We start from the raw sequence: 20,600 nt of genomic DNA, 5'->3' as shown, positions 1-20,600 counted from the left end.
CACCCCGAAAGTTGACCGCGAGCAAATATTAATTTTACACAAAACTTCATCTCCCTCGATGGCTTTTGTACGTCGAGTAAAAATCCAATCACCTTCGCTATGTTCCCCTCTTCTACCTATCTCCTTCCCCCTCCTTCTTCCTACCGCTCTATTTATCTAATTATCTCCTCGAGTCGTTACGTTTTCTCCATCTAGTCATCCCCAAAGGCTAAAATTATTATTACTCTAAAACTAAATCCCAACGACGGGAAATTAATATTGAACAGCTTGTCTGGTATGACGTTCAAAAGTAATAGAATACTTACACAGAAAATATATATAGTATACTATAAACAGCTATATTTTCGATTAAATAATCTTTATTAGCTATAAAATTTTCATAAGAAATCTTTATTAAATTTGATTACCACTAATAATAATTAAAAAATGTTTAAGTTAAAAAAAAATTAGTTTTTTCTTTTTAAAGGGTAGTTAAACGGTAAAATGTAGTTTTTTTTATTGTACAAAATATAAACAAGTATAGGTAATTGACATAAATTACATTGCTATCACAGAAAAACGATATCAAAAAAAAAAATTTAGTTCGAATTCTGTAAACTACTTGAGAAAAGAGAAGTATTTTAAGAATTGTTTGCATCAACTGGGGTCGAAAAAATACTAAAAATAAAAATATATACCAACTTACACAAAGTTATGTGATTGAAAATTAAAAGTAATATACCTACTTTTTATTTTGTTTTTATGATAAAACTTCAACTTTAATCTAATGTTTAATTAATAATAAAAAAAGTAGTACACGGGTTAAACGGACCAGAAACAAAAACAAACAGAGTTGGTAAATTACTTTAAAGTGTACTAAATCCAGAAGAATACCTGGGTATGAGTATTTTGGTCTTTGCGTCAAGGTTACACTTTAGTCTGTTCGATTTTTGTACGAGCAATTAAATAACACAGTAGTTTATATATTTTTTTTAGGTGTCGCATATATTTCACGCTTAGTTAGCCATGTTAACGATAAATTATAGGTACCAATAGGTAAACTTACTACTCATGTTAACAAAATAAGTAAACATATTTTTAATATTATGTTCTAATCCGCTGTGATCTGTTCTCTCAACAGCTGTAAGTGTATAATTATTATTTTCAGTTTTTTTGTAATATCGACCATTAAAAAGAGGTGGATATTTTATCTATTCCGCACCCTTGGGGCAAATAATATGAACATTTTTTTTTTAAATGCTTAAAACCACTTTTTTATACAATATTTTATTATTACAGTATAATATCGTACATAGCTGCTGCCCTGTTATACGTCATGAGAGATCTTAGCGGTTTTATCTAGGTAATATAATTATCTAGAATCTGAAATAAAAAAAGTCAAGGGGGTATCTATCCATAATAGGACGCCAATGTAGTGGCTGGTATATTTTTTCGACGGGCATCAATTTCTTATTGGGGAACCTCGGTCGTTGTGCCGACCACGGCCGCGTGTCCTTGGCGAGTTTTACGTTTGTTGGCTACACTGTGCCCGTGAAACGACCTCACCGGTCCGACAGGTAGGTAGGTAGTACCTAGTAAGAGTAAACAGGTACGGTGTGTGCACACCAGCAACAGCAGATATCAACGTGATACTGCCACGCTACACCAGGCCAAAACAATAACATCGGGACCCGCGACGGGCAAACACAGAGACGATTCGTGCGGTGTGTAAGAAACGCGGGTGTGTCGTGCCGTGTTTTCGAGACGGAATTTTTCGGTTTTTTTTTTTTGGTTTTGTTTTGTTTTGTGAATAAATTGTAGTTTTTTTACTCGTGCGTTTGGCGACAGTGTTGTAAGTACTATATTCGTATTTTGTGCGGCGACCAGTGATGGATTCCACCGCGGTCTCGGCCGGGACCAGCAGGTGACACGTTCTCAACAGGTGAGTTCAAAAAGGCCGTCCGTTTCGCATACCTGAGAGCCGACGACGGATACCTCTACGTACAGCGACGGTCGTTTTGAAATATTCTAACGCGCCCTTTTTTTTCCACATTTCTATACCAAACAATATTCAAAAATCCGAAGCAATCGACCAAATCTTCGCGTCCAGATTCCCATCCGACAGAGTATAAAATATCCTATATTGAATTAAATACATTAGAGTAGGTATATATCCGCCGAGGTGTGCGGGTGTTATTATTAAAATTTTGACCGAGTAACTCTACTCGATGTACGAATGCAAATAATATTGTTATCAAACAGTGTACATACACATACACTCGGATTGTGTACAGCCAAACTCGTGTATGAGCGGTTGTCATGTCGAGTATGTACCACGACCTAGAAGACCCGCACGGCGGCGATGGAAGATTTTAATGCACGACCACGAACTACTTAACAACACACGCCTATTGCGCATTATTGTATGGAAATTTTCAAATTATAACAATCGCACGTTACCCACTAGGTGGACTATGCTTAGGCCTAAAAAAAAATAATAATACCTTATTAAAATCTCAAAAATGGTCGCGCCCGTAGGATAGATGAAAAGAATATTATTATAATAATATGACCGTTTCTAGATACGAATGAACAACGGCAAGACCTAACCGTGTCGAGACGACATGTAGCAGAATAATAGGACTGCTATATTTTAATAACCGCGCGCAAGTGAAATATTAATTGATTTTTTTATTCTTTTTGCCCAAAGTAATTTAGTACAGTTTTTTTTTAATATAGTATTTACTTACTCGGAAAATAGTATACAGTGATAATAATAAAATAACGTGTATAAAGTGTACGTGCCGTTTTTACGATTCGTCGTAGGTCACGTCTAGCGTTCAAAACGCATAGGACAAAATCGCGGTTTATAACAGTTTATTTTTACATAAAAAAAAAATAATAATAATAATATACATAGTATTAAGTTATACCGGCTGACAGGCGTTCGTTCTCTAAATACAACAATGTAATGATGGAGCGGTAATTTCGATGCTAGGCAGTGTTTGCGCATTTGCCGTGTGCTATTTTCCATTGACATAACGTGCAACTTTTAGCGGCACCGTTGGTAATTTCTAGAAAAAAAAAACAGCTATTCACGTACCACGTATGTCCACTTTGATCAACGTGTCCAAAGAAAATGACAATTTTTGAAGGGAAAAATACCGATTAACGATACAGTGTACGCTCAACTGTACTCGTGTCGGGGCTGGCCAAAGTATTGAAAAAAAAACCTTAATTACATATTTAAGTTACTACCTTGTTACAAAGAATTCCAGATATTTTGTTAAAAATAAGAACGTTGCAACCAAAAATATTGAATAACTCTTTCCCGTAGAGGTGTCGGTGGAATTAGTGTTAATGACAAAACTCCAATTAATAACAATATTTTTCTGCAGTTGTTGTTTTTAATTAAATTTGTAATTTTCAATTACAAAATGTCACTTATATTTGATCAGTAAAATACACTGTAAATGCAATATTGTGTTTTTAATAATTTTACAAGGTTTTGTAAAATTTAATTACACACTTAAAGATACTATAAAATACTTGAGTAACAGCAATTCAAAAACTGCCACCGTCATACAGTGTATCAGTACACGCGATCAGCATCATCTGATTAAATACTTATTACGTACAGCTGTCGTTGAGAAATTGGACTTGAAATGATTCATATATCTATATTGCTATACATTACTTTAACGACCTCCTAAACGTAGATCGTGGTAAGGCTCTGTCATTGATCACACTGAACTCTGCTACTATGTACACTTGGCGCAATACTTACAGTTATATTTTTTTAAATTTTAAATCCACTCAAGTACGCATATGAACCACAATTAATGCAAACGTCGTTCTATACATTATACAATGATCCGTAACCATCGCCTAACGGTATGCCGACTTGGTCATCAGTCGGCGACTGCCCGTGAAATTGTTTTATAAAATATATTATGATAGTCTTGTATAGCGGATAATTAATCAAGCTGCTTCCGTTTGGCATTTAATTTTACCGAGAATACATTTTGGACAAAAAAAAACCTCTAATACAAACCAAATATGATCAAAGAAGATGTCAAAGACGTTACGAATCGTTAAACTATTGTTGAACTTGAACTTGCTAGTCTCGGCAACCGACCGATTAATCGTTGCATGGGTTAAGCACACACGTGTCACTGTACCATAATAATAACAATAATTATATTGTACGTTTTTTAATTCTAAAATTATATACTGTAACACTCCCATGCAATCAAAGTGTTACTCGAGGGATTTGAGAAAAAAATACATGTTAGCTTTGCCCTGTAGACTACAATATCTTCCTCGTATCGGGATACCTACAATAAAATAACCGACAGTAAACCGGTAATAGATGAGTCATTACTTAAGAATCTTTTGACTATCGCGACTTTCTTGCTCCAGGGGTCACAATTATTGTGTCGCTTATAACTAACTAAGAATCAATAAAAATAAAATATATATTATTATTATTTTTACTAATAATTCAGTCCATCTTTAGAGCAATATTCATCGCTCCACTGTCGCGACTATACAGTACAGTATATTGTATACTATAGTGATGGGTCCGAAACGTCAACATATAAACAAACACTTGTTTACTAGAATTCATAGTTTAAGTTTTTTTTTAAATTCACATAATTACAAACTTGAATCACTATTGATCACTTTTCGGGGGACTTCTAGAAATAACAAAATTCTGGGAATATTTTTCAGCAATCGTTATTCAGAAGTCGGACTGAGTAGATGAAAATGTATATTTTTATTCAAAGTCAACACTAACTCGGTAAAAAAACAGTTAAGTTTTTTAGGGTATGATACAACCCAATAAAACCTTGCAAAACCCACATTATTCGGTAAATGCCAAACATTTGCTGAACCCGCTGGGGTTAGTTTGTTGAGGTTTATATTGCGTTTTACCGACTTTGTTCAGAGTTGATGATATTATATTTTCAGGCCCTGCGGTTGAAGCATTTACCTAAAGCCATGGTATAATAATGTTATGCAATCATACAATATTCTCGTTTTGAAGGCATATAATTATTTACCAGAAGTCAAGGTCACATACTAAAATTAGAATAATTAATTGGGTCGGACGTTACCGAATGCGTTTTCACAGCCGACTCAAATCGAAACAAGAATGCTCGTCGACCCGATCGTGCCCACTGTAATGCTACAACTGTTACACTGTAATATTATACAATGGTCGAGGAGCCTCTTGCATCGACCATTTCTTTACCTTTGAGCAATCCACACAAGATGCAACGCTGATGTACCTACTATAAGACCGTGAGACTGAATTCGGCGGTCGACCGGTGATGATAAAGAGGTACACGAGTTGGCGACAGCCATTTGAATTATATATACAAACATATTATAATAATATCTGTATAATATTATCTCATCCCATTATACGCCTCCTACCGATAGCGCGTTGTTTTCACTGGACTGTAAACTCACAGTTCAGTGGTTGTATTGAAAAGAGGGTACAAAATATGTGGTCCGTGTACAGTAAACAATATTATTATTATATAGGCCTATGACGCAATGTATATCCGATGGACTCGAGCGTCGTTTTTTTCCCCGAGAGAGGCACATCCTATATACTTAAATTTCATATTTCTGTCCTACAACAGCGCCAGTATCATAACTAAGCACTAGAAATGCATTTCCTGATGGCGTTCGTTGACGTTTCTAAAGGTGACCTAGATTTTTTTTTTGGTCTTTTTTTATTTATAAGCAATCACGTGGTTCCTGTTCCATATGTTAACATGTCTAAAGTGAAAATGTCATCCTCGAAACAGATCACACCGTAGAACCCATCTGATATAATATTGCGTCACCCAAGACTTAAAGGCCAAACATATGTACTTTGTGTTTTTAAATGAACAAGTGCAGGTACTTAAATTCCTATTCGCCGCATAAGTAGGTGTATTAATAATACAATATTTCTGTACGTGGACGTGTAGTATTCGTTTTGCGTTACGCCAAAGATGCTATAATGTCAAATTTGATTTTAATAGACCCGTGGGTCTAAGAACCAACTTTTAAATTAACCTCGACCTACGAAAACAGCCGGGGGGCTGTTGCAACTTATGGAAACTGTTTGACTTATGCAAACGGTTTTGAGTAAAGAAAGAGATTGTTTTAAACAAATTTAGGCCACCATCGACATTGTTGTGAACATTTTCCATCGTTACCAAAACGACGGCGACGTGTCAACGCGAGCCGTCTCCCAGAGATACAATAATACTAAATTGTTTATCACAAGAACACGGCCTTTTTGTTTATTTTAAACGTCATAGACGACAGTTTTATTATTTTACCATATACACAAACCGACGATTTCTAAAAGTAAAAGATCAAGAATAATGTGTAATAACAATATAAATTTTATCATTCGGTGTTCAGTGGTAGTTACAAACGCTCTGATCGACGACTTCGGCCGGACCGGTCTTCTTCGGCTCATGTAACCTACTCTTAGCTCTTCGATAACGCTTGATGCGTTCGTCCTATATCGTCGGGTATACCAACAAAATATATTATTATACAATATTATGTACACCGAATACCGCTGCTAAATGCACACAAACGGCGCGCAACGAGTCCACAACCCTCGCGTGTGCCCTTTTGTGCATTTAGCTGCGTTCAATTAAGCTGTGTAATCAATGTGAACTGTTACCCGGTTCAAGGTAGCTTGCTGCACGGCTACAGAACGGATGTCTGGCGGTTTGGACGTATGAAATACGGAAGTGACGATGGAGAACTTGTTGGTCAAATGACGTCTTAGCTCAAAGGTCTGGGCGAAGTGGCGTGGTCGCTTCGGCCGGTTGCCACGGCCGTGAGTGCTGTATCCGTTGACGGAAACGACGAGCAAATCGGTTGCACTTAAGACTCCTTGGACCGACACCACCGTCACAGCGGTCACCGTGGCTTTTTCGGTGGCATGTTGTTGGACGGCTTGTTGGCCTTGGAGCAGTTCGCCTTCGTACGACACCCGACAGTGTTTCTCGTAGAACATGTGCAAAAGCTCGGGAGCCTTCATCCAAACCGTGTAGTACTGGAACGCGAAAGTGTTTATCGCTTTGGCAACGTTCATTTCGAGAACGCCACAACTGCTTTTTTTTAAAAACAAACAAAAGAAACGCGACGACTAACGTTGTAAAAAAAAGGAAACTCGGAACGGTCGACGGAAAATGAGCAAAACGGTTTTTTTGACATAGAGGGCACACGTGACCTAGCTGTCGACAACGCAAACATAGATTAGGTTCGTCAATGGCGCGCCAAATAAATTTAAATACACTGTACACACATCAAACGGAAAACTGAATCCGAGATATCAATTGTTGTTATTTTTGAATAATAAACAATAGTTCGCCCGAATAGAATATATAGAAAATAACTACAAAGAACAAATTGAATCGCAGATCAACTTACTATGCGAGGCGCTTGTTTTAAGATAAAACCCGTCGTATCGTATGCTGCAACTCAACATAATAATATAACATGTTATTATTATTCCTTTCCGAACCGAACGGACATACACAATAGGCGATGCTAGTTCAATGGAAATAAAACTCATTCTCGCTGTATTCACTTTGTCAAAAATAACGGCAAGCGGAAAAAAACGCACGGTCAATTGGTTGGGAAAAGCTGCAACAGGTCATGTGAAATCTTAATAGAGCATTTTCTTTCATCTTATAGAACGTCGATTGAATCGCCCTTTTCCACAGCTTTGTACAGAATTATTAGCAACAAAACAACTATTACTCGTTGTATTTCAATTTGTATACCGCCCGCAACGGTTTGAGTTACATTTGTATTCTTAACAGAATACCTTAAATTAATTAATTTAGTAAACAATATCGAAGGGTTATATTTGTATATTTTGTTTTTTCACTTATATTTTTCTTGATTTTGATCCAATAAATCACCCTTTTTCCACCTGCAATTACATTTTTTTTAAATCAGCGGGGCTATTAACTGACTAAGAAATTTAGTCGGTTTAGGTTAGGTATTTGTCTAATGGAGTATTGTTATTAGTATTTCGACCGAACACATTACATAATAGCTAGTTATGTTTTCATTATGTTTTGAAACGCCGATTATTAATGATACTCTTTTAGTATTATTTGATGTGGATGCGAAGGTCTATGTCGTTTGTAGAATGTTGTTTAGTTACAAACTAATTACAATTAAAATCACCTTGGGTAAATGTACATTATAAATGTTCATAGCATAATGTTCGAAGCATTTTCAGTGTAACGTGCCATGGATAAATGTTGTTTTTGAGCTTTTGACAGAATATTTTATGACAAACGCATATTTTTCACACGTTCTCAAAAATATCAATAAAAACAAACACCGCTAGAGACAAATAATATATAACTCTTAAAGCATACACAGTCTGTTGTTCCAAGTATACTGTATAGCTTTTGTGTACCTCTTTATTTATTCTATTTTCCTTTTCAGTTTTGCATTTCTTATTCAGAAAAAACCGTTTCAAATCGACTTTATTATTTTCATGATATGAATTTACTTATACGAGACCACAAAACGCAGTCAGCTACCTTCTTCGAGTAATGATGATTCACATTGCTACCGGACACCGGTAGAAACAATCCAAAAAAACTTAAAAGAAAAATGTAAAAAAATAATAACCACACTAATCGGGCCGCATTAAAATGTATATTATGTTAACAACGCCGAAGAGAGAGAAATTAACTTTTTTTTTGTTGTTAAAATACACAAATAAAACCTGTTCCTTTTTTTAATTGTGCCACTAACCTATTAAAAGTTTTAAATAATATATTATTTCATTACAATTAAACACTTCTACGATTGAAAATATAAATATATACCTATTGTTATCTTAGCCAAAGAAGTCGTGCACGTTATAAGTTTTTTTTCAAAATACACTTTTATTATTTTTATACATGAATTTTATAATTTATTAAATTATTTAGATAAAAATGTGTACTTGTTTATCACAGACGACTTAGTCGAACATAAGTTGTTATTAATAATTTAATTTCGATATTTTCTTACTTATTCGATGACCTGTATCTAATCTAAATCGTTGAATACCTATATTCTATCTCGTGCAGTCTGTACTAATTTCTCTTATAGGTTTTACTATTTTAGATTTTTTTCCGTTAACTTCTCAACACACGCCAAAACCATCTCTTTCTCTGATCTCTCCTAACTGATATTTTTTTCTTATATTTATCGGAGCAGCTGTCATAAACTACTGCCTCCTGCTCTTATACTCGGTTGTTTGTATCATTAAAACAATAACACATTTTGTTTGACGATTTTTTATTTTTGTGTTTATTTATCATACCACTCGAAACCACTTTCCTTCTACCGAATTAACTATGGCCAATACACTCCGTGGCGACCGCCATTGTCGTTTGCTCTGTCGTGTTGTAACACTGTGTGAATGCCAATAAAAAAAATAATATTATATAGTTAAAGGAAATATCTTTGTGAAAATCTCTAACGCTATACGTCATAATATAATAGTACGGTCTGGGAAAGACGAAAACGTATTGAATAAAATATTACATTTTCCAGAAAAATTCGAAGGGGAAAATCACGTTTGGTTTATATTGTGTTATTTTTTTTTCCTGCGAATCCAATATAAATCCATCGCATCCGTTATGTATTACCGTTGCACGTTTAACACGACGCGTCGTCTACCTTGAAATCAATTTGCAGACGTATCTCTCCACGTCCTCTTGTCAGATGGATACATAGTATAGTCATTTCTGATTTCGTTTACCAACGCCTGAGGAAAGACCACAGCCTTACAATAGCAACATATTCCTATTTCGAAAAATAATATAATCCTGTACTCAGATCTAGTTAATCCACTAGACAAAAAACTTGACAACATACTTTGTAAACAGTAAAAACATGGCAGAGTTAAAAATGTACTAACTTATGGAGTTTTGTAAAATAATTAACACAGATCATTATGGAAAGAATAACAACCTAACCAACCCCATTTGACAAAAGAGAGATTGGTAATTCAATTTATATAATAAATAAGGTTAGTTTTTGAATTGGTCTCCTATAATATAATATTTGATTACTAGCTACCAATTACCCAGAGTAATTTAATTATAGAACTGCAAATATTGTTCACCTCTGCTCTACCTTTAACACGGCACTGTGGTGTTCTATGCCAGTAGTTTTGTTTTCCCTCTAAATAAACCACTACGTTATACATTGCTCATTACAACGTCATATTATGAGTATACTGTAGAGGTTAGCAGTAAAAAAATAATTGCTATTTTAAAATTGACACAATTTTTTCGATGACGCGATTACCGTGGCAATAAAGTTTTTGCGGTTATTTTAGAAAAACAAATTTCGAATAAGACGTCTAAAAAAGAATTGCTTTAATGAATAAATTACAATTATTTTTGATTCAATGTTGTTGTCGTTGTTTCGCAATCTTTGTAATTTAAATTTTCCTACTTTGTATTTTTACCATAAAAAAAAAAAAAAACAATCACTAGGGTCTGTTTTTTTAACGGTCAGCAGCTGACGCATAATACAACTCGTGATCAGATTGAATATTATTATATCATTAAGTATTTTATTTTTCATTATTACAGATCCATAATTTTGTTTTCTTCTCGCTGCAACTCCTTGTTGGCTTTTAATCCGAAATAACTCTACCATGAATAAATTATGGTCGGGCCGACCGGGGGTGACTTTATCCCGGAGATTAAACCCCAATGACCTTGAAATCTGTTTCTGAATCTCAAGTCCATTAATATACTATTATCAAAGGTTTGAATTATCGTTGTGTTCTCTACATGTCGGATCGTTGAATTGACGTTACAACTTGGAAGAGGATTTTTCCGGGTAGTTTGCTAAAAATTACAGGCAGCATTATACTACTGTGTAAAATACTCATTCGGTGGAAATCAAATCGATTACAACGGAATTGAAATAAAAAGAAGCGACGGCCTTTTAGTCGAATCGTTTATTCGCATATAAAATTAAGAACTCTATTATTCAGTCGATCAATAAGCAATCACGGTAACGATAATTATAGCGTACTGAGGTCTTCGTTATGATGTTTTTCAAGTGCGAGTCGCAAGGTTAAGGTCAGTTCATCGTGGAATTTGAGAATCACATTCGTCGAGGGGTCACTGGTCGATGGCCGCGGCCAGGACTTTACCGTTTAATTAATAGGCAGCTCTTGTTTATATGCATAGGAGCTGGCATAACGGTTAAAGTAGGTTTATTTGAGACACCGCAACAGTTTTGAGTATAGACTAAAAAGAAATGCGCTTACCAGAAACGATAATAATAATATATTCTTACACTCCTCGCCAAAGGAATGTCGCTGTGTTGATACGAATAAAAAACCGGTTTCGTCGGGCATAACACCGCTGTCTTGTCGCTCCCCGAGCCTACTGACCTTGTTTATGGCTGATGTTTGCATGACCCCTCTCCTTCGACCGTAGTGCACAAGTCTCGCCGAACCGGCAATTATTCCGAAAACGAAAGGGAGAAATTTTTCTCAAGTACATTGGTCCGTATTCCTTTTGCAACCTCCTCCGTGCTTCGTGTTATTTTTTATTTAACAAGCTTTTACTTTCTACACGGAACATCTTGGAAAATATTCCAACAATCCTTGTCACGTCCATAAAGTACAACCGTTGCATAAAAGTTCGACCGACCTTTGTTTTACAGTATTGTTTCACATACACGATTTACTACACGTTATAGCAACGCTCAAATGTATACAATTAAATAATAAATGGAAAACCTGAAAAACAAAGCAAAGAAAAAAAATAACTATCATAATAATCGAACACGCGCTACAGGGATGGGTAGTAGTTAAATTATTTTAATTGAATAACTCGAGTAATTTGTAAATTTCAATCTCAGTTCTTCAAAATATGTCTATCAACAGTAGTGAATACTTTTTAATCACAGTTTTTTATAGTTTAGATAATGTCAACTTCTTCTATAAGTTTTCCATTATCTAAAAGCTCATTTTTATTCAATTATTAGAACCCGCATTGGCGTCACCCTAAAGAATTTAAATGTATCCTTAAGGTAATTTTACAACATAAATAGCATTAAAAAACATGGTGAAATAAGGGAAAATTCGAGGGATTACCCAAATTAACTAAAATTGGGTAACAGATCTCTTCGCTTTATTTCACTGTAGGAGGCTACGTTGAAAGAATATCATTATGTGTCGCGATCCATATTTAAGCTTGTTATCTTAGATCTATAGGAAAAAATAAGACTTTTAAGTTCTATTTTCTTTTTTGTAAAGCATAAATACAATTATTGTATTATTTTTACTTATAATTATTCTAATAAGCGGTTGCTAAATAATTCAAGTATTCGCCCAGTTGTAACTGTCTTATTAGTATTAAGTCGTATTATTATACATACGATTGGACCCAAATCAAATTATACCATGTTCTTATAGCGGATAGCGCTATACCAATTTATAGGTGTGGAGAAAAAAAACCTCTAAACGTTATTAATCGCTGTATTAGGCGATTTCTCTCGACCACGTTCTCACGGTTGGCTGTTGCACAGACCGCACTCTCGGTTGGAAATTTAACGAATCCGCGGTATGTGCTCTGTGACCGGACGTTAATATATATATATATAATTTGTACTTAGCCTTTTTCCTCGAATTCGTCTACCCTGTAATAAATTGTAAAGCTTGTGTTTTCCGGTCGAACGAATTCGGGATGACGGCGGTGGTGGCGGCAATTAACGGTCTGGAATCTGGTCTGATCTATTGGAGCGGCGGGTTAACGGTGATTGCGGTGTATCGATTTCGACAAAATGATGAAAATTGTGTTTTGATTTTTTTTTGTGCTACGTTCAAGATAATTCGGCTACGAGAAGCAGTCATATAAAAAAAAAAAATTGGCTAATATACTAGAAAGTAGTACTTAGTGTATACATTGTTAAAATACTATTCTATTATGTTCATTTTATTATCAATGAAATATGTTGGCCGTGCCAGACAGGTTTGGCAAATTAACGGGATCATTAATTGTTTTTGATTAAATTCGTTAAACCTAGCGGACGTCATACCTATATGGTTTTATTATCCAGCGTAAAACGTTTTTTTTTTTTTTATACAGTAAGGGAAAGGCTTGGACAAGGGAAGGGAACGAGATTCAATTATTTTTTTTACATACTTACAACGTGAAGTCGCCGATCTTAGGGCTGTGGCCGACATGTGTCGTTTTCTATAATTTATTATGCAGTGAAAACGAACACAGTACTGCGTTTCCACTCCCCAAGATCCGTGCACATTAAGTAGTGTTGTGCAACCATAAGTATGATAATATGGACATTCCACATCCAACGCGCGCCGTGATCTTTGACACACACCCGCGAACTTAGCCCACCGATGTCATAGGTGTGTTGTGTGTTAATAATAAGAATATTTTTCTATTAACGAGACGTTTTCTCACAACGGTCGGAACATAAAATAAGTAGAGAAATAATGCGCTTTAGTTAATATTGAAAAATATAACTATATATATATTGATATTTTCGGTTGGAGTTGGTACAGTGTGCGGACGTGGTAATGTTTGTCTGGTACCGCGGTAGGTCTGTTCAGAGTAATGTATATTAATGAGGGATAATTTCATCTTAAAAACATATCACATATCCAGCTCTATGATGACGAACGTCGGCAGAGCTTTTTTTCTCGTTGGTCGGTTATTGATCCGCGGTTTAACCGGTTGCCTGTTGACGCGTTTCTCTCGCGTTTCGCAGTTGATTTATTCGTCTATCACACCGTGGCCGTATCGTGATTTACATGACCCTGGTCGTAGTTCAACATTTTTATAAAAAATATCATAACGTGAAAGTCTTGAAAAAAAAAACACACATTTAATACGTTTGCGACGGCAATGAAATCCGAACGAATCGTGATCAATACAAAAACGGCGCCTTCGACTCGCCTTACTCAACACATAAAAATTATTTTAATGGAACGCACACTGCAGCACAAGCAACGATTTGATGTGGCGACTGTCTGTCTGCCGATTTCAACCAATTATATATTATGGTAAAAAAATTGCCGGCAACTATTATACTATACCTAACTACATGCGTGTAAAGACATAACAGTTAGCTATTATTATAATATATATATACCTACTCTTATTACTGGAGTATCAACGATTCGACCAATGACTCAAATAAACAACAACTAACGTTGGTACCAATGTACTATTGTATAAATGGGTGGGTAAATTACTAAAAAAATAATTGTATTTAATTACAAATTACAACAATTCAGTTACATAGTTAAAAAGTACAATTTTCTCAAATAAAATAATATTACATTAAAATTATCGATATGAGCTAAGAGTACGTTCGAAGCTTACCTCGGCCTAATAGGTAGGTTATTTGACTGGCGATATACTTATGTTACTTAATTTGTATGTTTAAAAAATTTGTGTTTTAGTTGGTTCCGGCAAATTGTGAACTAATATGTATATTTTTTTTGTGAAGTTTATTCATAGCAATGCATTATGCATTGAATAAAACCAATATATTATGTGATCTTTTAACCACGATCTGACTTATTTAAAATAAATTTAAAAAAAAAAAAACAAAAACTTGAAGTGCACTTGGACGATACCTTTTCGAGAAACGCATTCGGAAAATGTATTAGAAGTCGGGTTGAGTGGCCATCGAGTGCTTGCCCAAAATATTGTATTGTAATATAATATAATAATATCCCGGCCATCGTTTATGTAAACTTTATACAATATATAATAATATTTAATGTATATTTTAATAATATTGTTTCGGTGTAACCGAGTAAACAGTCATTGTTGACGACCGCCGCAAAAGTTTATCCCCGAATGTAATCTTTAAAACACCACTCCGGTCGAGAAGCCCGTAGGCCACTAAAAATAATAATACTAAGATGACTGACTTACTGGAACTCGGTTTCGCCTCGCCGTTGCCGCCGTATGTAAACAACAACTTTCGGGGGATAGAGTGAACCTACGTCAGCATATATATATATATATATATATATGCTGCAGCCGCCAAAACGTTGAACTTCTTAAGGGTCAAAAAAATGGAAAGATTTTCAAAGAAACAAAATAATATCATTATCCCAGTCTCAGATGCTTTCACCGATATTAAAAGAGAATCGGATTCGACGCCGCGGCCTTTGTTTAACAATAATAATAATAAGTTGTGTACATATTATCGGATGTTCCTCGTTATATATGGTCGGTCGGCCTTTCACAGTACTATTACACTGTGTCCATCATTCCCCGTCCTAGGACTTTTTGTTTTTCGTCTAAATATAGTAGTAAATAATATTATTATTTATTTAGTTTTATTTTTCGACGGCCATGCAGTTGTACACAGCAATAACAAAAACAATAATAACGACGGTGTTTTCTTGTTACAGGTTAACCAGCCCGACATGCCGGTCGCAGTATGACAGGAACACAGGACGCAATGTCCAACGCGCAGCAGCAGCCCACGCTAGCGCTCAGCGATCTGCACAAGGTATGTACATAATATATAAATATTTACCTATCTGTAATAATAACATTGACGACAATAATAACGTGGTCGCGTTGCATCATTCGCAGCAAACAATGCGACCATTTGGTCGATATTTCCCTGCTATCAGTCCCCCGGGAGCTGATAATACATATTGTTGCACCTTAACAGGGTGGTTTGACTAGGAACAAGACACGTCTCTTGTCGTTTACCGTTTATTGACCCACACTAGTGATTTTTAAATTTATTAACAAATTTGTTCGTTATTTGTGTTATATTCATATAAATAACTTGGATATCGCGTGTCGTTTGCTGGCTTTACATACATTCGCATAGATAGGACGTATATGTGATGTTATATAGTACTTGTGCAGTGACAACAAGTCGCATAATATTATGTAGCCGGACAGACGGGCGGGTTCATTGGAACCGAACGCGCAATATCATGCGCCCACTGTACGGCGAGTTCATTGAAATGTGTGTACCTACCTATACATAAGTGTACAAGAAACATTGCTCTTTAACTATTGTAATCAGTCGGTCGCGGTTAAACGTAACAACATGGTCGTGAACAAAATATAAAACTGCATAACGTCGTTGGTTTATCAATAATTTGTCATAGCCCATCGACCGAATGAATCGTTGCTATTATTCCACAGGAGCAAACATTATGACTTAATCGTGCGTTTACATATGTTCAATATTTTTGTTTGTGTTGACTGGGTAATAACATCATAGTCATCGTCGACTCAGAAGTACCAGTTGGGGTTTAAAAAAAAAAATATTTACACAAAGGCTTTGTGACGTTTTCAGAATTATTATGTTGATTAATTACAGTTGTTAACGGATTTCCAATCGGTGTGCTCCAACGCTTGGTTTAACAAACTCGTTGGGCAGACTATTGAAAACAATAATTACTCCCTCAGACGGTTCCAGACGTCAATAATGTCTTATTCTCGAAATAGTACGTCCGATGTCAGTGACGGATCACTTGGCTACATTATAATATTATGTATCAACAGCGTCGATCATAAAGTACATCGTTGTAAAATCAAAAGTTAACAAAAAAACCGCACAAAACTGCGAAAATAATGTTACGGTTTCAAAGAAGAAAATTACTCTTAGATTAAAAAAAAAACTACTCGCGGTAGTTTCTTGGTAAGCTCATTTACATTATAATACGAATAGTTGTTTTCTTTCAATCTGTTTTCTGGAAATATTTCTGATCAATATTTTGTATAACAATATGCTGTTACACTCCGGAGATACATTTAGTTATTGATGAACGCCAACTGAACTAAGTACTTATTACGATAAAACAAATATTAACTTGTTTTTTATAAAAAAAAAAAGTACTTAATATCAAAGTCAAAGGAGAACTAATAATGCGGAAAAAGTAGACCAATTTTAGTGGAGGTGCTTGTATAAAAACTACTGTCTCCTTGTCGATGTAATAGTATTATTGTGATGAAAAATAACACATTTAAATTATAATAGTACTGCAAACGTAGTAATATTTTCATAAAAATGGTACAACCATTGATTGTAAATACTACTTGTAATCAACGATAAGACTTAACCTAACCAAAACAATCTCCTTGTAGACAGCGTTGTATCCCGTTTTTTATCCTCTACGGCTCTTCCCAATATTACTAATTTTTTTGTGCGCAACCGCTAGATCTATGTAGTCCCAATTGGATGTGATCAACCGAATAAGTTGTTTTATAACACGAGCCGCATGCTCGTGATGTATCTTTTCATTTGGAATAATAATATTATGATCTACGAGGAATGCTCTGCGAAGCCTTCGCATAACTGGTGCGGTAAGGTGAAAGTATAACAGCGCATTCTGTGCTAGAGAACCGCATTAGAAATTATACGCGCAATTAAATATATGCACTGTATTATACATATGCATACATTGTATTATCGTGATAAACGTTTTAATATAATGTAGAAATTATGAAATCGACGGTGTCGGTCCGAGGTCGTTGAACACCGGCGCGGTGGTTCTTCTTAGGATCGTTTATGCATGGTGTATATCGAATGTCTATAATTTTTGTGTTCCTTAGACCACCAGGCAGAGTGTATAAATGGGGAAATTTAAGTGGCAAAAAAACCTATCAAAATTAATCATACGCGATTGCTTGAATCGTTCACATCGTGTTTCTGACTAAACGATGAGTGTATTGTTAGTGATTAACCCTGAAAAGGGTGTGAAATATTATTTTTAATTAGACATTTTTAGAAAGTCTGTGGCCACTTATAATTTTATCGCCTAACTAAAGATACTATAAAATTACATAAGTAAATGATTTCCTCAGAAGTATTAATGTGTATCCCATAATAACTCTAAGCAATAGAAGTTAAATATATTTAAGATGTACCCTGTGCATGTATAGTGTGTATATGGTGTACATGAATAAGGTTTTGGGTTGGCGCCCGCGTGTAATTCAATTAGAGACTGGAGCATAGACGACGTTAAGGGATTTTGGCGGATTCCAATGGAACGAGCTGCATTATTAATGCACAACTTGAAAACCAGAATCGTATTTCAATGGCTGTGCAAGATATTCCTTATGTAAACGAGTAGTTTCTTATAAAACCGCGGTAGGGGACATAAAGAGTTGATATTTAATAGCTGCTTGTATATAATATAAATGCGAGTGTAAAATACAAACTTTGCGGTAACTCCTGATCGTATAGACTCTGTAGTGTATACTAGGCAATGGTATTTATTACCAATAACGGAACACATATATAATATCAAATATTTTATTAGTGAAAAAGTTTTTCTCGTCTTGGTTTTCGAATTGAAGAAACAAACAGAGAATGGAATGATAGCGTATACCATGAATCAAAAACCACAAACCATAGTCGGTAACGTCATTACCCATTAGGATTGTTTGTTATTTTTTTATTTATGGAGTTTTTTAGCACGGTTCTGTATGCTCACCTTGGCCTTGTGTCCAAAATGTAAAATAAATGGTAATGCATTTTAAAAGGTAACAGTCAAGACAAAATTCTGGAGATATACTACGTATTGCATTTTTCCTATTTGGGATCATAATTATATTATTGTCAAATGTGAATTTGACTTAAGTTTAAAATGGCGTCTATTTTTTCACATCGGAACATGCAATTAACAGTGACTGCGTTGTGTAATCGTATTATAGATAATATAAAACGACGCACGTTTGGCTTTGTTGATCATTCAATCGAAAAGGTCGTTAAGTTGTGCATAAAATTAATTTATGTCCCGCAACAACAGCTCCGCCGGCAATCGATCCGACAATTAATGACGATGTTGACGACGGCAACGACGATAATAATAATAATAATAATAACAACACGGTTGTAGAAAGTCAAAAGGCCGTACCAGAAGGGTCGACGCAATAATATTTCCGTTTAATTTGTGATCGGGCCAAAACAATAAATTGACGTTTCTGTCGCTTAACCGCAATCGGTCATTATACTGTGTCCAAGCCAGTTCTGGCCAATTCGCAAGAGGATCCCGTACGCAAGGGCAAAGGTACTCGAGATGTGTTGCAGATCACAAAAATACAGTACAAAGACGGTGGTCGTCTAAGAGCGGCGTTCCATTAAAAATCAGTATTTAGAAACATGGGAAGTGTTGGGTTAAGGGTTCAAATTGAAAATAATACTTAATTTTTTATTTGCATGAGTTCAGATGAATCAATACCCACGGATATGAGGATGATATTTTACATACTTTCTTTCGGCCAAACGAGGTTGACAATAAGCGGGCAAAAAATGTAATTTAGCGTTTTTACATAATATTTGCCCGTTGAAACTCTGCCAGCTGTATTTGGACCCGGAATTAGGGAGTAAACGGTCGGTTGTGTCATGACCGCATATTACAACGTTGATTAAATATAACCGCGTGCGTTTTGTTCAGTACTTTTTAGACACACACAATGGTGTATTTGGAATATTATGACTTGTTCACACATACTATCATAGATCATATTTTAAATCAATATGGACGGAGCCAATAAGTTGCATTATTTTTTGGTATAGAAGGACACACGAAAGAAGGATACATCTTCGCCAAGTATAGCGGAGCTACTGGTTACATTAAGACACTGATGCGCACTCATTGATAGCACAGTTTACACGCCATACAGCTGACTGCAGAGTTCCATCAATGAGTGTTGCGCATAAATAGCAATTAATAATTAGAATTCAACTGGACGGGCTAGCTTTACAGTCTATCCATCTCGGTTTATAACGTTACATTTATCTGGTTCAAAAGGTGCGCGTGCGCTCGCCTGTCATTTATCCGATCGCTCGTGCTCATCGTACCTTGACTCTGAGCCCCGTCCTGTTGCTGCTACTACTACCACTAATGTATGTAATATGTTATTCTTGCTGGCGCGTTATAAAAAACAAAATACAACGCGCTCATTAACAGGTGCGCGCACCCACATTACACACGAAACCCATATGTACACCAGAATGAGGACCACGGGAGAGACGATAACAATAATAATTATATTATCACGGTTCGCTGTGTGCAATATGTTATACGGACTCAAAACCACGGTAGTCTTCCGAAAACCACAAGTGCGACCGTACGTTACCGTCGGGCAACGGCTAAGCGTTGTTGAATTTTTTTGTTCAAATTCGATTTTGTCGATTAAACGTTTCCACATGATTATCATCAGTGAACCGCCGCAACGGTCGTCGGCAGGGGTGAACTTCTTAATAGGGTTGCCGCCGATTGAAATTCACAGCCCGCCTCGTTATCGTTGAAAGTGCCCGACCTATCCCGGCAATGCACCGTCCTGCGATTTTGTATTTTGTACTTAAACGGTCGGCCGTCTCCAATAGCAGACGTTAAAACGTGAGTTACACGTTGATTTCGTTATTGTTACACTATATCCACTGTCTGAATCTATATAGTAAGGTAAAATCCGCAGCAATAAAAAAAAATATTGATAAATATTTGGGTCTGCCGACGACGTGGGAAATTAAAATTCGTCCAACCGCGTGAATATGCCAAAAATTGTAAATAACGATAATCCAGTTATTTC

At 35.6% G+C, this 20,600-nt stretch overlaps 1 protein-coding gene across 1 annotated transcript in view; it reads left to right on the top strand.

The window, feature by feature from the left end:
* Positions 1-1,595: 1,595 nt before the first annotated feature.
* Positions 1,596-20,600, top strand: part of LOC126834081 (unconventional myosin-XV) — a 44,044-nt gene continuing 25,039 nt past the window's right edge. Inside the window, exons 1-2 of the mRNA XM_050565727.1 lie at positions 1,596-1,921; positions 15,446-15,546. Of these exons, the coding sequence (XP_050421684.1) occupies positions 15,475-15,546 (72 nt within the window). The 5' untranslated portion in view covers positions 1,596-1,921; positions 15,446-15,474. The remainder of the gene's footprint in view (positions 1,922-15,445; positions 15,547-20,600) is intronic.

Source organism: Adelges cooleyi, unplaced genomic scaffold (assembly GCF_023614345.1).
Source record: "Adelges cooleyi isolate 19-005CV unplaced genomic scaffold, UGA_ACOO_1.1 ACOO_flye_CR_arks_rails_tigmint_CR_PRNA_21, whole genome shotgun sequence".
NCBI classification, from domain to species: domain Eukaryota; kingdom Metazoa; phylum Arthropoda; class Insecta; order Hemiptera; family Adelgidae; genus Adelges; species Adelges cooleyi.
This window is presented reverse-complemented; position numbering and strand designations above follow the sequence as displayed.